We start from the raw sequence: 18,617 nt of genomic DNA, 5'->3' as shown, positions 1-18,617 counted from the left end.
TTTCCTCACTAATGAATCTGAAGCAGAGCAAAAGCCTCCAGTAGAACCCTTATTATAGTACCAGATATTTCATTTCCCTAGCACACAGCAGCCCCTTCCTCCCTGCTCTTGCTGGTGGATGCCCTGGCTATGGGCAGATGATCACATCTGAGCTGCTGCTGCCTTGCTCTGGAAAGGTAAGGGATGCTGTGTCCTTGGCTGGCTCCTGAGCTGCTGCAGACAGTCTGACAGGTCCAGCTGGCTCTCTGCTGGTGCAGGAAGGGAAAGACTTGGGGAAGAGCAGCCGGGATGCTGCCAGCAGGCAGGGATGCTGCTGCTGTACGGGCACTGAGCACAGCTCAATGGCTTGGAGACAGGAGAAGGTGGTCAGAGGAGGAGACAGCATGGAGAAGGCTCTGGGAATGTGGAGATGAGTGCAGCAAAGGCATCAGCATCCGGCACAGAGCCTGTGGATAGCCGGGGACAGCGAGCTGCCGTGCCAGGGAAATCAGCCTGTTTGGTGCCAAAGCTGGTTAACATGGGAAGAGCTGCCGAGCGCATCCCGCATAGTGAGAGGAACTAAACGGGAGCGCAGGTGCCAAAGCACACTCCTGCTCAAAGAGGTTGTGCTTCCCAGAAGTCCTTTGCAGCAGGTTTGGAGCGCTGCATGCTTGCTGGTGCTCGGACCCCTCTGCAGCACCACAGGTGGAGGATTTCAGGATTTTAAAGGTTTTTTTTTTGCCTGGTTTTGGTCCAAGCATCGCCAGCTGCCCACAGGTTACAAAGCTGCTGTGTTTTACCACTGTTTTCTCCCATTGTACAATCATCACCTTAGAATTTGCCCTGTTTCGGTCCTGGTTCAGAGCGTGGCAACTGGCGTCTGCAGCAGGAGCACCACTCTTCAGCTGTTTAAATTGCTGAAGTTTCCACTGTGGCATCCCTGGGCAGAGGCAGGAAGTTACCAAAACTGAACACATTTGGGCTGACGTGGGGCTTGCAGCCCAGGTGAATGCCCCATCCCTGGCAGTGTTCAAGGCCAGGCTGAACACAGGGGCTTGGAGCAAGCTGCTCCAGTGGAAGGGGTCCCTTCGCTTGGATGCAGGGGGATTTGGGGGCTGCTGGAGCAGGAGGGGAGCTCACCCCCTGCTTTCCTCTCTGCTTTCCTCAGCATCAAATCCTATCACTGGCATCCGCACAGATAAAGTGGAGCAGAAGAGCATCTCCTTGTCATGGCAGGAGCCGGGCCTCCCGACCACAAACGGCACCGAGTACGAGGTCAAGTACTACGAGAAGGTAGGCTCTGGGGAATGGCTTTGGGGAATGGCTGTGGGGAATGGCTGTGGGGAATGGCTCTGGGGAATGGCCGTGGGGAATGGCTCTGGGGAATGGCTTTGGGGAATGGCTGTGGGGAATGGCTGTGGGGAATGGCTTTGGGGAATGGCTGTGGGGAATGGCTGTGGGGAATGGCTTTGGGGAATGGCTGTGGGGAATGGCTGTGGGGAATGGCTGTGGGGAATGGCTGTGGGGAATGGCTCTGGGGAATGGCTGTGGGGAATGGCTGTGGGGAATGGCTGTGGGGAATGGCTGTGGGGAATGGCTCTGGGGAATGGTTTTGGGGAATGGCTCTGGGGAATGGCTTTGGGGAATGGCTGTGGGGAATGGCTTTGGGGAATGGCTCTGGGGAATGGCTGTGGGGAATGGCTGTGGGGAATGGCTGTGGGGAATGGCTGTGGGGAATGGCTGTGGGGAATGGCCGTGGGGAATGGCTCTGGGGAATGGCTGTGGGGAATGGCTGTGGGGAATGGCTTTGGGGAATGGTTTTGGGGAATGGCTGTGGGGAATGGCTCTGGGGAATGGCTTTGGGGAATGGCTCTGGGGAATGGCTTTGGGGAATGGCTGTGGGGAATGGCTCCATCTCTGGGGAGGGACTCTTCATTAGGGACTGCAGTGACAGGACAAGGGGTAAGGGGTTAAAACTTAAACAGGGGAAGTTTAGGTTGGATCTAAGGAGGAAATTCTTTCCTGTGAGGGTGGTGAGGCACTGGAATGGGTTGCCCAGGGAGGTTGTGAATGCTCCATCCCTGTCAGTGTTCAAGGCCAGGTTGGACAGAGCCTTGGGTGAGATGGTTCAGTGTGAGGTGTCCCTGCCCATGGCAGGGGGGTTGGAACTGGGTGATCTTAAGGTCCTTTCCAACCCTGATTATTCTATGATTCTGTGATTCTATGCCCCAGCCAGCTCCATGTGCTTCCCTTGACAGTCTGCCCCTGACCATCTCTTAATTTTAAGCCCAGCTTTTATTTGACAGGGGGTGAGATTTTGAGAGGAAAAAGCAGCGGGCAGAGAGCAGGGACAATGCTCTAAATCCAAATAAATGCAGTTTATGAGGCAGTTCCACAAATTACCTTATCTGCGTGTGCTCAGGCTCATTATGGAACTGATTGCATGTCAAGCAAACCGCGCAGGTGACATGGTGACGTTCTGTATTTAGAAACAAGCTACCGTGAAGCTGATTCATATTAATGTGATTTTCAGCCTCTGGTAGATTTGAAAGGAGAAATCAGTGTGAGAGGGCGAAGGCTGAAGCCCGAGATGGTAATTCCTGTGCAAATGGGCTGCAGCAACAAGATGCTCAGGGGATGTGAAATGAGGAAACATCCTGCTTGGGCAGGGAATTTGAACTGGTTTAGTAATTATTGACTGCAGTGAGGCTCTTGATGCTGACACGAAAATCAACTTAGTTCCTAATCCTTGCTTTTAAAGCTGTATTTGAACTGTGGAGATTCAAGGGGGAAAGCGTATCAAATGGCAAATACATTCCACAGTGGTGTCCCTGGGTTGCTGCACTGGGATGCTCCTTGGGACCGATCCCTTGTGTAAGGAAGGCGCAGCACACACATGTGGGATCTGAGGGAGGCTGATGCTGGGGCAGCAGGACACAGCCCAGCCCTGCTCTCAGTGGGAAGTAGCAGCAGATAACCTGGTCCAAGTCTCGTCTTCTCACTGGGGAGCTTGGTCAATGGTACCCGACATGGCTGAGAGAATGATCTCTAATGGTGGCTGCACAGAACCACGGGAAGCTTTGTGGGAGCCATTGGAGCTTGGTTTGCTTTGCAAACCCACCTGCCAGCTTTAATTACTCAGTGTCTGCTGATACAGGGGTATTTACACCAGGGCTCGAGTGGCTGTAGCAAGGGAGCAGGAAAGGACCAGAAAGTACCAGCATCCTGTCCTCTGCCTGTTTCCATAGCACATCACCAGGCTCCGTCTGCTATTTCGTGTGACCTTTCCATGTAATTCCTATTAATGAGACATCCAGCAAATGTATTCTTTCCTTTGAAAGCTTTCTGTTTAGATAGAGTGTCCCCATGGGACCCAGAGGCGAGGGGAAGATCCAGCGGTGCTGTGCCTGCACCGGGGCACAGCCGTCAGTCCAGCTCCGTCTCAGGTATCTCGTTATTTCACAGGATCAGAGAGATCAGAGCTACTCAACTGTGAAGACCACATCGACGGCCGTGACGGTCAACAACCTGAAGCCTGGCACCCTCTATATTTTCCAAATCCGGACATCCTCCTCTCCGGATTATGGGAACTACAACCCCAGCATCGAGGTGGAGACGCTGGCAGAGTGTAAGTGCTGGTACCTGAGACATGAGGGAGGCTCTTTGAGCTGAGCCGTGGGGATGCTGCTGCTCCCTGCTCCTGCCCCACATGCTCTTGGTTTCCTGGAGCCTCTGGCTCCTCTGCTCTGGGTCTAAGGGGATGCACTTCCCAGGGATTGCTTTTAGTTGCATTTCCTATATGATTCTGAGCCCTGCCTCTGCTCTGTCTGTCCTGGAGGAGTTTGTCCTTGCTCTTCTCAGTGCATCAGTGACCTGGGCACAGAGTCTCTGCTCCTTGACTGAGGTTGCCCAAGGAAGTGCTCAGCAGAGGCAGTGACCGGGTGCTGGTTTGCCTTGGTGTGATGTTGGTGCTGGAACAGATCTCACCAGGTCCCTTTTGTGGTGCCACCAAACAGGCACTGGAAGGGCGTGAGTGTTGGTCCCCGATGGTGTACATGCTGAAGGCACAATCCTGCCTGGAGATGCAGCTGGTCTTGGATGCATGCCCCACATAGGCGGTGACTGCTTTACCCCCACTGCCATCCTGGCTCATGAGGCACTCGGCTTGTTAGCTGTTTGGCTGCCTCAGGTCAGCCAGCATCAGTGTTATCTGCTGGGGCTTTTCCTTTTCACAGTTTCCATTCATAACTATAGTCCAGAAGCATCTTATTTCACTGATTTAAAAGAGGGCTTGGAGAGACAGTTGGACTTCAGCTTAATAACCCACCCTGGCTAGAAATGAAAGCCCTGAGATGGCTGGCTCAGTACGACTCTCACAGATTGTGTTTAACAGGGCTTTAAATTGCATCCATTTGCCACACAGAAGACATTTGCAGAATGAATTGGAACCAATAAAAGTTTTATATAGAATGTAGCTTTCTAATACCCCTGTTTGCAAAAGCAGGAAGGGAAGGGATTAATGTGATGAAGGAAAACTATTTGTAAGCTATAAATTTTAATATGTCCCTCTGATAAAGGGGAGCCTTTCCTCAGTGCTGATTAACAGGACCAGGAGCTTGGTGTGTGGCATCTCTGGGGCTGCTCCATCTGTGCCTGCAGCACTGCCCTGCACATTGGTCTCACTGCATCGGCTCAAGCGCAGTAAAACTGCACCAGAATGGGGATTGTGAGGATGGGGAAAAGCAGCTCGGTGTTAAGGGTGGCTTGTCCCATCCTTGCTGGAGGATGCGGTCGGCACTGGGAGGAGCAGCCAGGGCTGCCCCATTGCCCTCCTGGGGTGCATTGCTGACCACCTCTGCGTCCCTCCCGCAGTGTCGGTGGCCTCCAGCGAGCAGAACCCTGTCCTCATCATCGTGGTGGTGGCCATCGCGGGGCTGACGGTGCTGGTGTCCATGGTGATCGGCACCATGGTCTGGAGGAGGTGAGCGGGGCTGGGGCATGGACCGAGGAGGACCAAAGCCAAGTTGCCCTGCAGCAGGGCTCTTGGGAGCATGGGGCGGTGCTGGCTCTAAGCATGGGAGCTGGGTTGAGCCTGCTGGGGCTCAGTGTTCCTGAGCAATGGGACTTGAGGCTCTCATAGCCAGCGAGAGGCTGCTGCCCGTGCAGCAGTGTGCATCTTCGTTCTCATTGCAGACAGTGTGGATACAGCAAAGCCAGCCAGGACGGGGACGAGGAGCTGTACTTCCATTGTAAGTGAAGCCTGGCCACCATGGCTGGTATGACTGCGTGGGCATCCCTGCATTTATTGCTATTAATAACCCAGCTTCCAACAAAGCAGCCCCGAGTCCTTCCTTTTGAAGGGTTGTCATCCTGCATTATCCCAGAGCAGGGGCTCAGCACAGTGAGGCTCCCTGGGGACAGCAGGCTTGGCAGCTTCCTAAGCCAGGGTCCATCCTTCCTGCACCCGGGTCGCTGCTGTGCCAAAGGAAATGGGGATGCTTCAGCTTCCCATGGGGTGTGTGAATCATTCTGTCAGCTTCCCCCAAACGGCTGCATGAGAGCACAGCTTTTGTTTTCTGGGGCTACTCTTGATTATTGAGCATCAGTAATTAGACAGACAGCAGCCGTCAAAGGAAATTCAGATATCAGGATTGATGAGTTTATCTGATTCCTGGCATATGCCCATGAAGCGTACACATGCTCTTGTGCTCCCCGAAGCATTTCAGATGCAGCAGAGCCTGCGTGCTGCTTGGATTCAGCTTGGCTGCTTCATAGCATCCCAGACTGCTTTGGGTTGGAAGGGACCTTAAAGCTCCTCCAGTTCCAACCCCTGCCACAGGCAGGGACACCTTCCACTGGAGCAGCTTGCTCCAAGCCCCTGTGTCCAACCTGGCCTTGAGCACTGCCAGGGATGGGGCAGCCACAGCTTCTCTGGGCACCCTGTGCCAGCGCCTCAGCACCCTCACAGGGAAGAGCTTCTGCCTAAGAGCTCATCTCAGTCTCCCCTGGGGCAGGTTAAAGCCGTTCCCCTTGGCCTGTCCCTTTGCAAGCTCTCCTGGAAGCAGGTCAGCCTCCAGCCACACTCATGTCCTGGACGTGCTCCTGGTGCAGGATCGCTGCCCCTGCAGCGGGTGGTAGACACCTGTGGGAGGTATTTTGCTGCCCGTGCTGCTAATGAAGGGGACCTGGAGCATGGGTGGTTGGGATTATAATCATTTCTCTTGGGAATGGAGATGATTTGGATACCTGAGGATTAGCATGAGTGGCTCGGTCAAGGAGAGAGCTGCGCTAGGGTGAAGGAGCTGCTCGCCTTTAACTCAGGGGTTGTGGCACTGCAGCAGAGCAATGAGTTCCATTTAATCCCACAAGAAATCTCCTAGCAGCCTGAAATCGGAGTCTTTTGCTTTACTGACAAAAAGGTGGCAATAACCTGGTTAACGATGGGTAACGTGGGAGAGCAGGCTGAGCCCTTCTCATGCACCTTTCTGCCTTCCCTGCAGTTAAAATACCAACCAGGAGGATGTACATCGACCCTGACACTTGTGAAGACCCCATGCAGGCCGTGCACCTCTTTGCCAAAGAGCTGGATAACGCTAGTATTAAAATTGAGAGGATCATTGGGACAGGCAAGTTCCTTGCTGCATCTCCTCATGCTCTGGCACCGCGGGCATTGCTCTCGTAGGTGCTTGCAGCAGGGAGATGGGAGTGTGGTGCTCAGGAGCTTGATTTTTGCATCCCTGTTTGTTTTTCCGAGGCACTAAGCACAGGCAGGGGGTTTGGAGCAGAAAGCATCAGCAGTTATCCGCATCTGGGCACTGTGACAGCAGCATGAGGACTGTTTATGAATACATGAACCTAATGATTTATTGATCTTCATCAGCTTTGCTGCCTGAAACTTAAAAGCAAGTTAACATCCCCTCGGTGGGCCCTAGAGCCCTCCTCACTAATGTGAGCCAGGACATGGGAAACGTGAGGATCCTTGGCCTAAAGACAAAATCAGCTGCAGAAGAAGAGGTGGAGGAAAGGAAGAGGGAAGGGCTTTGCCCACCAGCTTGAAGGGCAGGGTTGAAGGGAGGAGGGCACGCAGGAGAAGAGGAGGTTGTCTCTGTAGCTGCTGAGCGGAGCAGCTGAGAGGAATCCCACATCCCTTTGAGAAGCGAATCGGTGTTTGAAAGATCAAGGAGGAAAATTAGCCAGGAAGACATTTCCATGGAAGGAGTTTGGGAGTGCTTTTGTCTCGTGTCTGACCTAAAAAGTACCTGGCTTTTAGATCAGGGAAGCTTTTCTTAGCTACACATTTTGCTATAAAGCCAATATTGGCCTTTTATGTTATGAATTTGGTTATGTTATGAATAGCTCCATTGTCAAGTGCGTGGCTGTGCAGAGTGGGATGTTCTGCCTCATAGAATCATCCCAGCATCCCAGCCTGGTTTGTGTTGAAAGGACCTTAAAGCTCATCCAGTTCCAACCCCTGCCATGGGCACTTGAGCAGAGGTGGAGAGAATGGCTTAGAGGTGTAGGAAGAGGAAGAAGCAGCTGCGTTGCATTATCGCAGGTTTTTAGCATCACATGCTGGTGCTAAACTCGTGTGAAGGGTTCTGTGTTCAGCAAAGGTGGGGGAAGATGTTAAAACAGGCTCTGTGGGGGAAACTTGCAGCCACGCAGGGCTCTGGGTGTTTGAGTTTATGGATTGGCAAATCCTGTGATGAACAATGGGGAAGTCTTGCTTGCTGACACAGCAAGACACATCACTTGTGCCCTGCAGGAACACGTTTTATGCTTCCAAAGGAAGGGAAATGTTCCCTAAAGGGAGCTGGCTTCCAAGAGGAGGACTGCTGCCCTTTGCTTTGTGGCAGGTATATGTATAAGCTGTCTTTATAACGCATTGCAACAGCTCAGTACAACACCACCCTCACGCAATGCTACCACGAGAGGAAGCTGTGAAGTAAAACGAGGAGGTTGCTCCTTCTTTCCCAGCCTGGAACTGGCCGAGGGCAGTGTGACAGCCCGTGATGGAGTGGTGCGACCGCGATTGCAGGGGCAGGCGCGTGCTGGCGGGCAGGGACGTGGGGCCCTGGATGCCGTTAACCCATCTCTGTGCTGCGCAGGGGAGTTTGGAGAGGTCTGCCGGGGGTGCCTGAAGCTGCCCAGCAAGCGGGAGCTGCCAGTGGCCATCCAGACCCTGCGGGCAGGGTGCTCGGAGAAGCAGCAGCGTTCCTTCCTGGCAGAGGCGTGCACCATGGGCCAGTTCGATCACTCCAACGTCATCCGCCTGGAGGGGGTCATCACCCGAGGTGAGGGGGGGACACGGGCTCTAGGACACTCTATGATGCTGTGCAGGCGGTGTGCTGAAGCTGTTGCTTTGGAGCGGTACTGTTGGCTCTAGAAATGAGGGGCTTTTCCTCCTGTATTCGCTGGTTTAGCGTTCTGCTGAGTAATAAAATGCTCCTGGCTAGATTAATACGTCCAAGGAGTGGGGCTGGCTTAAGAGCAAAACTGTGCACTCTTAATAAAAGCAAATTGAAGTGAGGTTCTGTCAGTAAAACGGATGACTCTGCTCCCGGCTCTCGCACGCGCTGGACTGCTCTGCGGATGCTGTAGTTAAATGGATATCCATGTAAATCCAAAGGAACGTGAGCAGCTGTGCTGATTTAACTGCCCTTTTTATTAGGTAAGGAAGCGTTTCTGTTCTGAGCCATGGGCTGAGCGGGTTGCTTTTGCTTTCACTGGGTTGTGCTGTGCTTCGTGATGGGGTTTAGTGTCCTGGTAAAAGGAGCATCTCGTGGGATCCCAGCTGGGACAGACAGGAAAACCTCGGACCCATTGCTCATTGAAGACTATCCTAAGATGAAATCCTTGTCTTCCTTAATAGCCAGGCAGCCCAGGCTAACCGTGCTGGACGTTAGCACCCAGGTTTCTAACACCCACAGTGTCAGCACTGCCTAAGCCATGGGCAGGACTCACGCAGTGCTCCTTGTCTGTCCATGCAGGGAGCACCATGATGATAGTGATGGAGTACATGGGGAACGGTGTGCTGGACTCTTTTCTCAGGGTGAGTGCTGTGGGAGCTGGTGGGAGCTGGGTCTGTCACCCTCCTGGGCTCTGCTGGGGGGGGTCTCTTGATGGGGGCATTGCTCACCTTTGGCTTTTCCTCCTCTCATCCTCCAGAAACACGAGGGGCAGTTCACGGCCACCCAGCTGGTTTGCATGCTGCAGGGGATTGCCTCTGGCATGAAGTACCTGGCAGAGATGGGTTACATCCATAAAAACCTGGCTGCCCACAAAGTCCTCGTGAACAGCAGCCTGGCTTGCAAAATAACCGGCTTCCGACGGCCACAGGAGGATAAGATGGAGACCATCTTCTCCACGATGGTAAGCTGTCATTCCAGGCTCCGTTGGTGATGTTCCCTGAAGGCAGAGTGCTGTCAGAACAGCTGCAGAGGTGGATCTCCCTGCCTGCAATACATGGCTGTGGCCAGGAGTGCTTGGACAGAGGACACAGGGCTTTGCAGCCTGCTCTGAATGCTGAATAAGGACCAAATCCAAAGCCAGCCAGCTTCCACAGGTGGAGTTCATAAAACATACAGCAATTCCACTCCAGAACCGCTATTTTCCTAGGCTCCCACTTCCTTCCTCATGTATGGATGCTGGCTCTGCATCTAAACAGCTTCTTTCTCAGCTAGAAAACAAAAGCATTTAGGCAGGAACTGCATGGATCTGCCCGGCTCTGCTCTTCCCATCCTCTGGCCACAGCCCTGCTGCCTGTCTGTGTGAACAGGCAGAGGCACTGGGTGGCTGGAGGCAGCCCTGGCAGCCTCAGGGTCCCTCCTGTTTCATCATTGGAATGAAATTCATGGCTTTCAATTAAGAATCCAAGTCCTGCTTGGTTCACACTTGTGCCAGGCACTGCAGGTCCTGAGTGACTGTGAGCCCCTGGGCATGGACCCCATGGATCCCCCCCACAGGCAACCCCTCGCTGGAGCCACCTCTCCATCCCTGCTTCTTTCACACCCCTCTTTTGAGGGTGCATCAATGCGTTTTGAACCGCAGAGCAATCGGGTGTATTTCAGTTGGTACCAGCTGGGGCACCAAGGTTGGTGCCTTGCCTTAACCAGGCATTCATGTAGGAAAGAGCATCAATTCCTCAAGCAAATGAGCACTTATTGCTTGCAGGGAGCATTGGGCAGCCCCAAGGAGGCAGCAGCTCAAGTGTGCTGGGTTTGGAGCTGAGCGAGGGCGATGGAGAGCTCAGCAGGAGCCCTGGCTTCGCCCACCACGGTGCAGTGGGGCTGTGGCTTTGGGTCAGGGTCTCCCTGCAGTTAATGACAACTGGCTGTGGTCTGTGACCTGCTGCCAGTAGTGCAACCAGAGGGCTCTGCAGACAGCGAGACAGGGATTGCAAACAGCAGGAGAACAAGCCAGGATGGAGGGGCTGTGTTTGCACAGCGCTGAAGCCGTTCTCATGAAATATTGAGGTATAAAATGCCATTAGCTCTTCCCAGAGACGTTCTCCTTACCCATTAATATTTTAGGACTTGCATACAGCGGCATGACTGTTTCCGAATACATCGAGGCTAAAGTTTCCTGTTAGTACTAAACCTACACATGGCTCGTGGGCTGCTCGGTGTCTGCCCTGTGATGCTGGGCAGGCCGTGATGAAGAGCTACATCCTGCTCATCATTTCTCCCCTTCTCCCCATGCAGCGTGGGAAGAGCCTGGTGCTGTGGTCAGCCCCCGAAGCCATCCAGTATCACCACTTCAGTCCGGCCAGCGACGTGTGGAGCTTCGGCATCGTCATGTGGGAGGTCATGTCCTACGGCGAGAGACCCTACTGGGACATGTCCAACCAGGACGTGAGTGCCTGCGGGGTAAATGATGGTGTTGCCATTGCTGATGGTGTGCAGGAGGCTCCGTGGGGTGCGGAGGAGCTGCCGCTGCTCTGATGTGGGGTATGGGTGCCCCTGGGGTTTGCCTTTGCTCTGGTCCCATCTCCTCACCTCCTGCTCCCTTGCGATGAAGGTGATGAAGGCTGTGGAGGACGGGTTCCGCCTGCCCGCCCCGGTGAACTGCCAGCCCCCCCTGCACCAGCTCATGCTCGACTGCTGGCAGAAGGACCGCAGCCAGAGACCCAAGTTCTCGCACATCCACAGCATCCTCAGCAAGCTGGTGCAGAGCCCGGAGCCCCCAAAGTGCCCCAGCTCCACGTGCACCAGGTGAGCATCCTCCTGCTTTGCTGCCTCCTCCTTTGCCTGCCAGGTCCCACCTCAGGCGTGTCACGTCCTCCGTCCTCACCACCCTGTTGTGTTGGCAGGTCCCACAGCACCTCCATCCCCCTCACCGAGCGAACCTTCTCAGCCTTCCCATCTTTCAGCTCCGTAGGCGAGTGGCTGGAAGCGATAGAAATGGGCAGGTACAAAGACAACTTCACCGCTGCGGGCTACTGCTACCTGGAGTCGGTGGCCAGGATGACAGCCCAGTAAGTGGCTATAACCTGGCTATAACCTTGTGTCGCTGGGTGCAGCGTGAGTGAGCTCTGCTCTGCACTTAGGCATCACTAAACGAGAGGACAGCTCTTCCAAAACCTGTCTCTAAGAGCTCACTGGTGGGGCTGGCTGCATGTTGGAACAAGTCCAGAGGAGGCCATGAGGATGATGAGGGACTGGAGCACCTCCTGTATGAAGGCAGGCTGAGAAAGTTGGGGCTGTTCAGCCTGGAGAAGAGAAGCTGCGTGGAGACCTCAGAGCAGCCTTCCAGTATCTGAAGGGGGCTATAGGGATGCTGGGGAGGGACTCTTCATTAGGGACTGCAGTGACAGAACAAGGGGTAATGAGTTCAAACTGAAACAAGGGAAGTTTAGATTGGATATAAGGAGGAAATTCTTTCCTGTGAGGGTGCTGAAGCACTGGAATGGGTTGCCCAGGGAGGTTGTGAATGCTCCATCCCTGACAGTGTTCAAGGCCAGGTTGGATGAAGCCTTGGGGTGGCATGGTTTAGTGTGAGGCGTCCCTGCCCATGGCAGGGGGGTTGGAACTGGATGATCTTAAGGTCCTTTCCAACCCTGACTCTTCTATGATTCTATGTGTTGTGCATCTCAGTTGCTGTTGCCTTTCCTTTCCCCAAAGCAGAGTTGAATCTAATGTAGTTTACTGATTCTATGCTATGTGGACAGCGCCGGGTGGCAGGGATGGGAGCTATCTGCTGTGTGTGCTGCAGGCTTGTGTTAGCCCTGCATCCCTGGGACAACAGGTTGGGGCTTTCTCACTGTGGCAGGTCTGAAGCCTGCCCTGCCCTTGATGGGAGCTGTTGGTGTTGGGGCGTTTCAGAGCTGAGGCTTGTTTTCCATGGCGGCAGGGACATCCTCAGCCTGGGCATCACGCTGGCGGAGCACCAGAGCACCATCCTGAGCGGGATCCAGACCCTGCGGGCGCAGGTGATCCAGATGCATGGCCGAGGCGTGCAGGTGTGAAGCGGAGCCCCACAGCGGTGCAGAGCCCTGAGCCGGGGAGCAGGCAGCCACCCGGCCCCACACCGGACCAGAGGTGGGATGTAGGGGTCACTGAGCTGCTGCCAAGCCAGCGGGGCAGGAGCGCAGGGCGTCAGGAAGCCAAGGATTCCCGGGATGCGTGCCTCGGTGGATGTGGCTCTCCCTGGCACTGTGGTGTGTGATGAGTCGAACTGATGATGCCATTTCACACGGTGATTGGGTTAACAGGGTGGATGGACCTTTGTGCACTGCCGAAATCCAGAGCTGGCAGCGCTTTCGTACCTAGCATCCTACTGGTGAGATCCATGGGTGTTTTTATACGAGCTGACACGTTCCGGCAACCCCACAAGGAGCTTTTTATTGCTTTTCTTTTTAGAGACCGGAGCACAGCTCCCACCCAGCGCCCATCTTCTGGAAGGTGACTTTCCCCATCTGCTATGCTGAAGGCAACTCTTCCCCAGCCACCTCCCTTCTGCTCTGAGTTGCTTCCCTGTGTCTTGACGCCAAGGTTGGTGGGCAGAACCAAAACACTCTTCACTAACGGGCAGAGCAAATGGTGCTGAATGTCTCTGAGGCTCTCTTGTCGAGACAATTGCAAGGGAAGAAATGAAAGGCTTGGTGATGGCTCCCTTCATCAAAGAGAGGTGAAGCAGTGGAGCCCTTGGACTGCCCTGCTGATGCTCTCAGCCTTTTGTGCAGGTCCCAGCTCCCCTGGAGCCCAGCAGTGGGGTGGGAGCTCACAGACCAGAGCAGCAGCAGGCAGCACGCCTGCCGTGTTATGAATAGCACTAATTCAACCCGCAGCAGCAGCAGGAGCATCCCAGTTCAGGCAGAAATGGGATGGAAAGCCAGGAACTGCTCTGAGGTCAGAGAGACATCAGGCAAGGCTGTGCTTTGGGAGGGATGCTTCCCATGTCCTCACTGCGGTGTACCCCTGGCCACTGGAAGGGATGCGTTAGCTGTGGTGAGTGCTCTTCCCTTCCTCCTCCAGTTGCCCCATTCCTGGCTGGGAGCAGGGAATGCCTGGCTCTGCTGTGCATGTTTTCCAACCTCACATCAATGGCTGGGCAGAGGTCCACGGCTGAGGGCTGCAGTGCCAGCACTCCCCACAGCACCCACGGTGGGTTGCACCCCATTCTCTGGGTGTCCCTCTGCTTGCTGGAGGGACCACGCACCCCAGGGGGGCAGAACGGATCCTTGCATCCATGGGGTCCGTGGAACCCTGCTGTGCAACCCAGGCAAACCAGGGCACATCAGCACTTTATTCGTTGCAGCGGGAGCGCAGTACTGCCTGCCCTGCACGCTGCCAGTTCCCACTGCTGCGGGCCTGATCCCTGACGGAAGACATAAATATCATCTACTTAATAATACATGTTTCCTTGAAGTTAGTTAATTAAATGGGTCTTTGCAGCTTTGTACGGAGTTTTGTAGGCCTTTTATTGCCATCTGTAAGTATTGCAAGTGAATTATTGATGACGAAAGGCAAAGATTTACAAAGGGAATGGATGCTGGGGGAGATGCTCACAGCACGGCTGGAAAACTGTTGGAGTCGGATCCTCCAATTAGCCTGCTCTGAGAGGATGAGGAGCTAAATGATGGTTGAGAGAAAGGCTTTAAGTGTTGGCACAGGCGTCTTGGTTCCCTCCTGGTCAGGCAGAGCAGCGTGACCATAGGCACTGGTGGCAGCGGTGCACGAGCTCTCTCCTTCCTTTCCCCTCTGCACTTTAAGCAACGCTCCCCAGTGTCACTTGGTTGGTTTTACAGCAGAAATAACTCCTCTTTAGGTTTGCCCCTTGCCCTGTCTGGTTGGTCGCTCTCCATCCCACTGTTCCACACCCAGAAGAGTAACAATGGAGAGCCGAAACCTTCATTTGGTAGAGATGCCAGATCCCAAGGATCAAGTGCAATTTGTATGCCCTTTATGTTTACATTTTATCGATAGAGGAAGTCTATTCTAGTTCTCTAGGCAGGGAGCTGAACCAACTTGATTCTGGATCCTCACCCCCATCTCCCTGCTCTGGTCCTGTCCATTGGGATCTCTACCCTGGGCTGGGATGCAGGGAGCCGTGCTGGGAAGTCACTGCTGGATAGGCTTGCGCCATGAAAGCTCCATGCAGCTGCCTTCAGGAAGGTGCCCGGCACCCCATGGCTTTGTGACAAGGTGATGGAGTGCTCAGGGTCTGGGAAATGGACTTATCCAGACTCATGGCTCTGAGTCCCTTGGGAAGCTGCTGTGGCCATGCAGGCAGGGGTACCTGCTCTCCCAGGGGAGATGGGCTCTGCATGGGGCTGGCAGCCCCACAGTTTCCCTTGTGTGGAATCATGGAATAGTTTGGGTTGGAAAGGACCTCGAGATCATCCCATTCCAACCCCCCCTGTGTGGTTGGACAGTGCTAGAATAGCGCAAGTAAAACTGAGACCATCTTTCAATCATTGCTATAGCGTTTCCCCCACTGAATCAGGCTCCCTCCTTTCCCCAGCATAATCAGACCTGAAGGTGTAATTTCTTTGTCTGTGTCTCTCTGGCTCTTCTCAAAAGGCATTCAGTGTTTAATTACTTCTCTGACTTATTCTGCTGGGAGCCTTGGATGTGGTCTGTGGATGGGGGCGTGCTCTAAATCAGCAGAAACCAGAGGTGTCTGCTTCGCTGGCCTCTCCTTCAAGAAAGAAAAGGAAAAGCACCTGATGGAAGCCTGCTTTCTAGCCTAGCTTGTAGCAATAAACACTTCTAATTGAGCTCCTCATCGACACTGGAGGTAATAAAATGAGCAGATTAAGCTGGAGATTGTTGTTATGATTTTAGAATTAACTTGCAGCCTCCCAGCACCTCTCTTTGGGGAAGCATTCAATGCCTTATAATTAAATTAATTAGCAGCACTGTTTTGAAGCTGTTTGACCGAGGGAAATGCCTCACAATGAGCGTGGTCTCTTTGGCCATCCAGCCTCTGAGATGGCACAAGGCTCCATCCTCCTCCCCTTGGCGTGGGGAAGCCCTCATCACATCGGTGCTAGTAAGGGCTCAGGGCAGGCTGACCGCACTCTACCAGTGCAGCAGCATTAGTGTTAATGGGCTTGTTCAGAGAAGAGAGCAACGAGTGTTCTGTAGTCTGTGGGCTTTGCTGGAGCTGATAAATGCAGTTACATGAGGATATGGTTTTAGATGCTCAGGCAGAGCGGAGGCCAGGTGTGAATCAGAGGAGCAGAGCAAACGTTGTGTCTCAGCTCGTGTGTAGCCAGGACCATTGGCTGTCCTTGCACAGTGGGTGCAAGGAAAGCAATCCTGATCCCAGCAAAGTCCTGTTGGCTGTTGGTGCCTCGGATTGCAAAGCAGGATGCAGTTCCCATCATTGGAAGAGCAGCGCAGCAGCATTGCTGTCAGCAGCCAAAAGGCTGGGGGCTTTTGGAGGGGCAGTGACATGGACAAGGGGAATGGCTTTAACAGAGGGGAGACTGAGATGAGCTCTGAGGCAGAAGCTCTTCCCTGGGAGGGTGCTGAGGTGCTGGCACAGGGTGCCCAGAGAAGCTGTGGCTGCCCCATCCCTGGCAGTGCTCAAGGCCAGGTTGGACATGGGCTTGGAGCATCACCGGAACCCTGCAACACCCCCCTTGCATGAAAGCAAAGCTGGAATCAAGTTGGTTCATCTCCAGATGCTTTTTGATATTCATTAAGCACGTGTTATATACTGTAAATACATACTTGAGAAGGCAATATCTATTTTTCTAAGCTTGAAAGAAATGTAATATAATATCATAAGGGACACTGTGTGCATTTCATGTTTGAGCTATAGTCAGACATCTCCAGGGAATCACAGTTGGTTTTGAGTAATAATAATAATAATAATAAATGGTGATAAAGATCTATAGACAATTTTTGTTAATTTTGTATTTATTGAACTACGGTTGAAGTTTGCAATAACGAAATATCCAAATACCTAAGTAAAGCCAACCACTCATTCTGCCCCGGCTTGTCTGTGTGGGTCCTTTCAGGTGTTCTGATGCAAAGTTCCACTGTAACAAGGGGGGTAAGGGTCAGGTAAGGAATGGTTTTAGGAGCAGCAAGGTGTGAAAGGATGCACTGTTTCATTGACTAGCCCGTGTGCTAAGATGGGGACTGACTGCTCCTGCTGTGGAGGTGGAGCTCAGGATGGTGGCTTCTTGCTGTTAACACTTTGTTAGGGGGGGAAACCATTGTTTAACTAGTACAGCATGTGTGTTTTGTGGACATAAAGGTCCATTGGTTGGCCTGATGCTTTCGGCACAGGCAGGAATCCCTGCCATCACCCGGAGGACCAGATAACCTTGGAAGTGCTCCCAGCATGGAGCTGTCAATAGCAGCGCAGTTGTCACTCTAACAGACGTGTTGCAGTGTTTAGCACAGGGATGCTGCTGAGCAGAGGGAAAACACCGCAGAGGTCCTGTGCTTGAGGCATGCCACTGATTGCCTGAGTAAATGGAAGCAGGGTATGGCCAGCATGTGAAATGCAAACAGTGCACAAGCAATACTGAGCAACAGTTCAATGCAACGCCCAGGACTTCACAGTTCTTCTCTTTTCCTCCGGGTGCTTGACGCCGAAGTGCAGGTACAAAGGTCTCGGTTTGGGAGGCTGACGACAGTGACAGCTGCTGGGGAAAGGGAACTGAATGGGTGCTTAAAATGGGTGCAGCCTATTTGCCTTCTGTCGATCAATTAATTCAGCCAGCTTGCACTAGGAGCCTGGCCAGGGCTCTATTGGCACTAGGAAGAAATAATGAGAGCTCTGAAGCAGGGTTATGAATAGTGGATTGCGACTCGCAGCCAAGCAGATGGATTCTGTGCCCTGATTTATCTGTGCTTGTGGGTGATGGGTTTACCTCCCTTCTCTGACCTTCCTGGGGGCGGTGGGACACCTCCTTTCATGGCTGTAATGGGGTGTGCTGGGGACGCCCAGCATAGGTTGCAGTGGAGGACATGGGGGTCTCCAGCTGCAGACATCGCCTGTCTTGAGGGCTGGTGGGCAGGCAGGAGTGATGGCATCACCACAGCGCTGTTGTGGTGATGCATTGCACAGGCTGACCTTGAAGCTGCTGGTGCCGTGGAACAGGATATGTCCTGCAGGATGGACCAGGGAAAACTTCTCTGTGTGGAATTCTACTTCCCTGATCTGAAGTGGCCCAGGCCAGGTTGGACACAGGGGCTTGGAGCAAGCTGCTCCAGTGGAAGGTGGCCCTGCCCGTGGCAGGGGTTGGAGCTGGAGGAGCTTTAAGGACCCTTCAATACAAACCAGGCTGGGATTCGATGAACATTACAGCTTGGTCTGGAACTGTGCGCGTGTCTTCTGTACCCAGCAATGGACTTCCCAGCTTCTGACACATGCGGTGCCTTTGAAGAACAAATCTAGCTCTGGAAAATGTCTGGGAAATCATAGCAAACAGCGTGGTTATCACCCTGTGCATGGCCAGCCCACGGCTCAGAGGTGCTGGTGCCAGCTCCTGCCCCTGGAGAGCTTCCCACCACCAGCCCTGCATCCCTGGGCTGATGGAGAGCCCGCTGTAGGGCAGGGTGTTGCTCTCTGGTACCAAAGGAGGAACCAAGAAGCAGTAAAACACAGGATGCAGCAGGCATCAGTCATGGAAGGGCTCAGGTGCTGCCTCATATGGAGGGTGTTTTACATAGACCATTTATTGCATGGTGCTCATGCAGGCAGCTGGGACCACATCTGGCCAATCCCTATGGCCGGTCCATGTCTCAGGGAGAGCAAAGGAAGAACCAGGTCTCCTCCTCTCGCCCCTCGCTCCCACTTAACGGCCTCGGATATGAGATCCATCACCTTCCCCCTTCCTCTTTTGGGCACTTACTGCAGAGGTGCTGCTTGGTCTCATCTGCTGTGATGGCTGATGAGGACAGGGCGAGCCACTGCTCCTGTGACAGCGATGTGGTGGGGTCAGACCAGCCCGGCCTCGCTGGCACTTGTCCCCCATCATCCCCGGGCAGGATGGAGCCAGGCAGGAGGAGAGGATGCTTGGGGAATGTTAAAAAGAGCCTGGCTCTGGAGGAAGAGCAGCGTTTAAATATGAACAATTGCTAATTATCAGGAAGAGCTGGAGCCATCTATCATCATCACCTGCGATCAGCTCAAGTGTCACCGGGACGGATGCATCTTTCCTCCTTGTGTTA

General features: G+C 53.6%; 1 protein-coding gene across 1 annotated transcript in view; it reads left to right on the top strand.

Moving 5' to 3' along the window:
- Positions 1 to 13,074, top strand: part of EPHA10 (EPH receptor A10) — a 35,485-nt gene extending 22,411 nt beyond the window's left edge. Inside the window, exons 6-17 of the mRNA XM_062620790.1 lie at positions 1,148 to 1,272; positions 3,445 to 3,607; positions 4,852 to 4,960; positions 5,173 to 5,228; positions 6,480 to 6,605; positions 8,088 to 8,273; positions 8,970 to 9,031; positions 9,148 to 9,351; positions 10,683 to 10,832; positions 10,999 to 11,192; positions 11,291 to 11,455; positions 12,331 to 13,074. Coding sequence (XP_062476774.1) covers positions 1,148 to 1,272; positions 3,445 to 3,607; positions 4,852 to 4,960; positions 5,173 to 5,228; positions 6,480 to 6,605; positions 8,088 to 8,273; positions 8,970 to 9,031; positions 9,148 to 9,351; positions 10,683 to 10,832; positions 10,999 to 11,192; positions 11,291 to 11,455; positions 12,331 to 12,445 — 1,655 coding nt within the window. The 3' untranslated portion in view covers positions 12,446 to 13,074. The remainder of the gene's footprint in view (positions 1 to 1,147; positions 1,273 to 3,444; positions 3,608 to 4,851; positions 4,961 to 5,172; positions 5,229 to 6,479; positions 6,606 to 8,087; positions 8,274 to 8,969; positions 9,032 to 9,147; positions 9,352 to 10,682; positions 10,833 to 10,998; positions 11,193 to 11,290; positions 11,456 to 12,330) is intronic.
- The last annotated feature ends 5,543 nt before the right edge of the window (positions 13,075 to 18,617 follow it).

The sequence above is a fragment of the Pezoporus occidentalis genome, unplaced genomic scaffold (assembly GCF_034315485.1).
Source record: "Pezoporus occidentalis ecotype Australia unplaced genomic scaffold, CSIRO_AGI_Poc_V1 ctg223, whole genome shotgun sequence".
In the NCBI taxonomy this organism is placed as follows: domain Eukaryota; kingdom Metazoa; phylum Chordata; class Aves; order Psittaciformes; family Psittacidae; genus Pezoporus; species Pezoporus occidentalis.
Note: the sequence above shows the minus strand (reverse complement) of the source record. Positions and strands in the feature narration are given on the sequence as shown.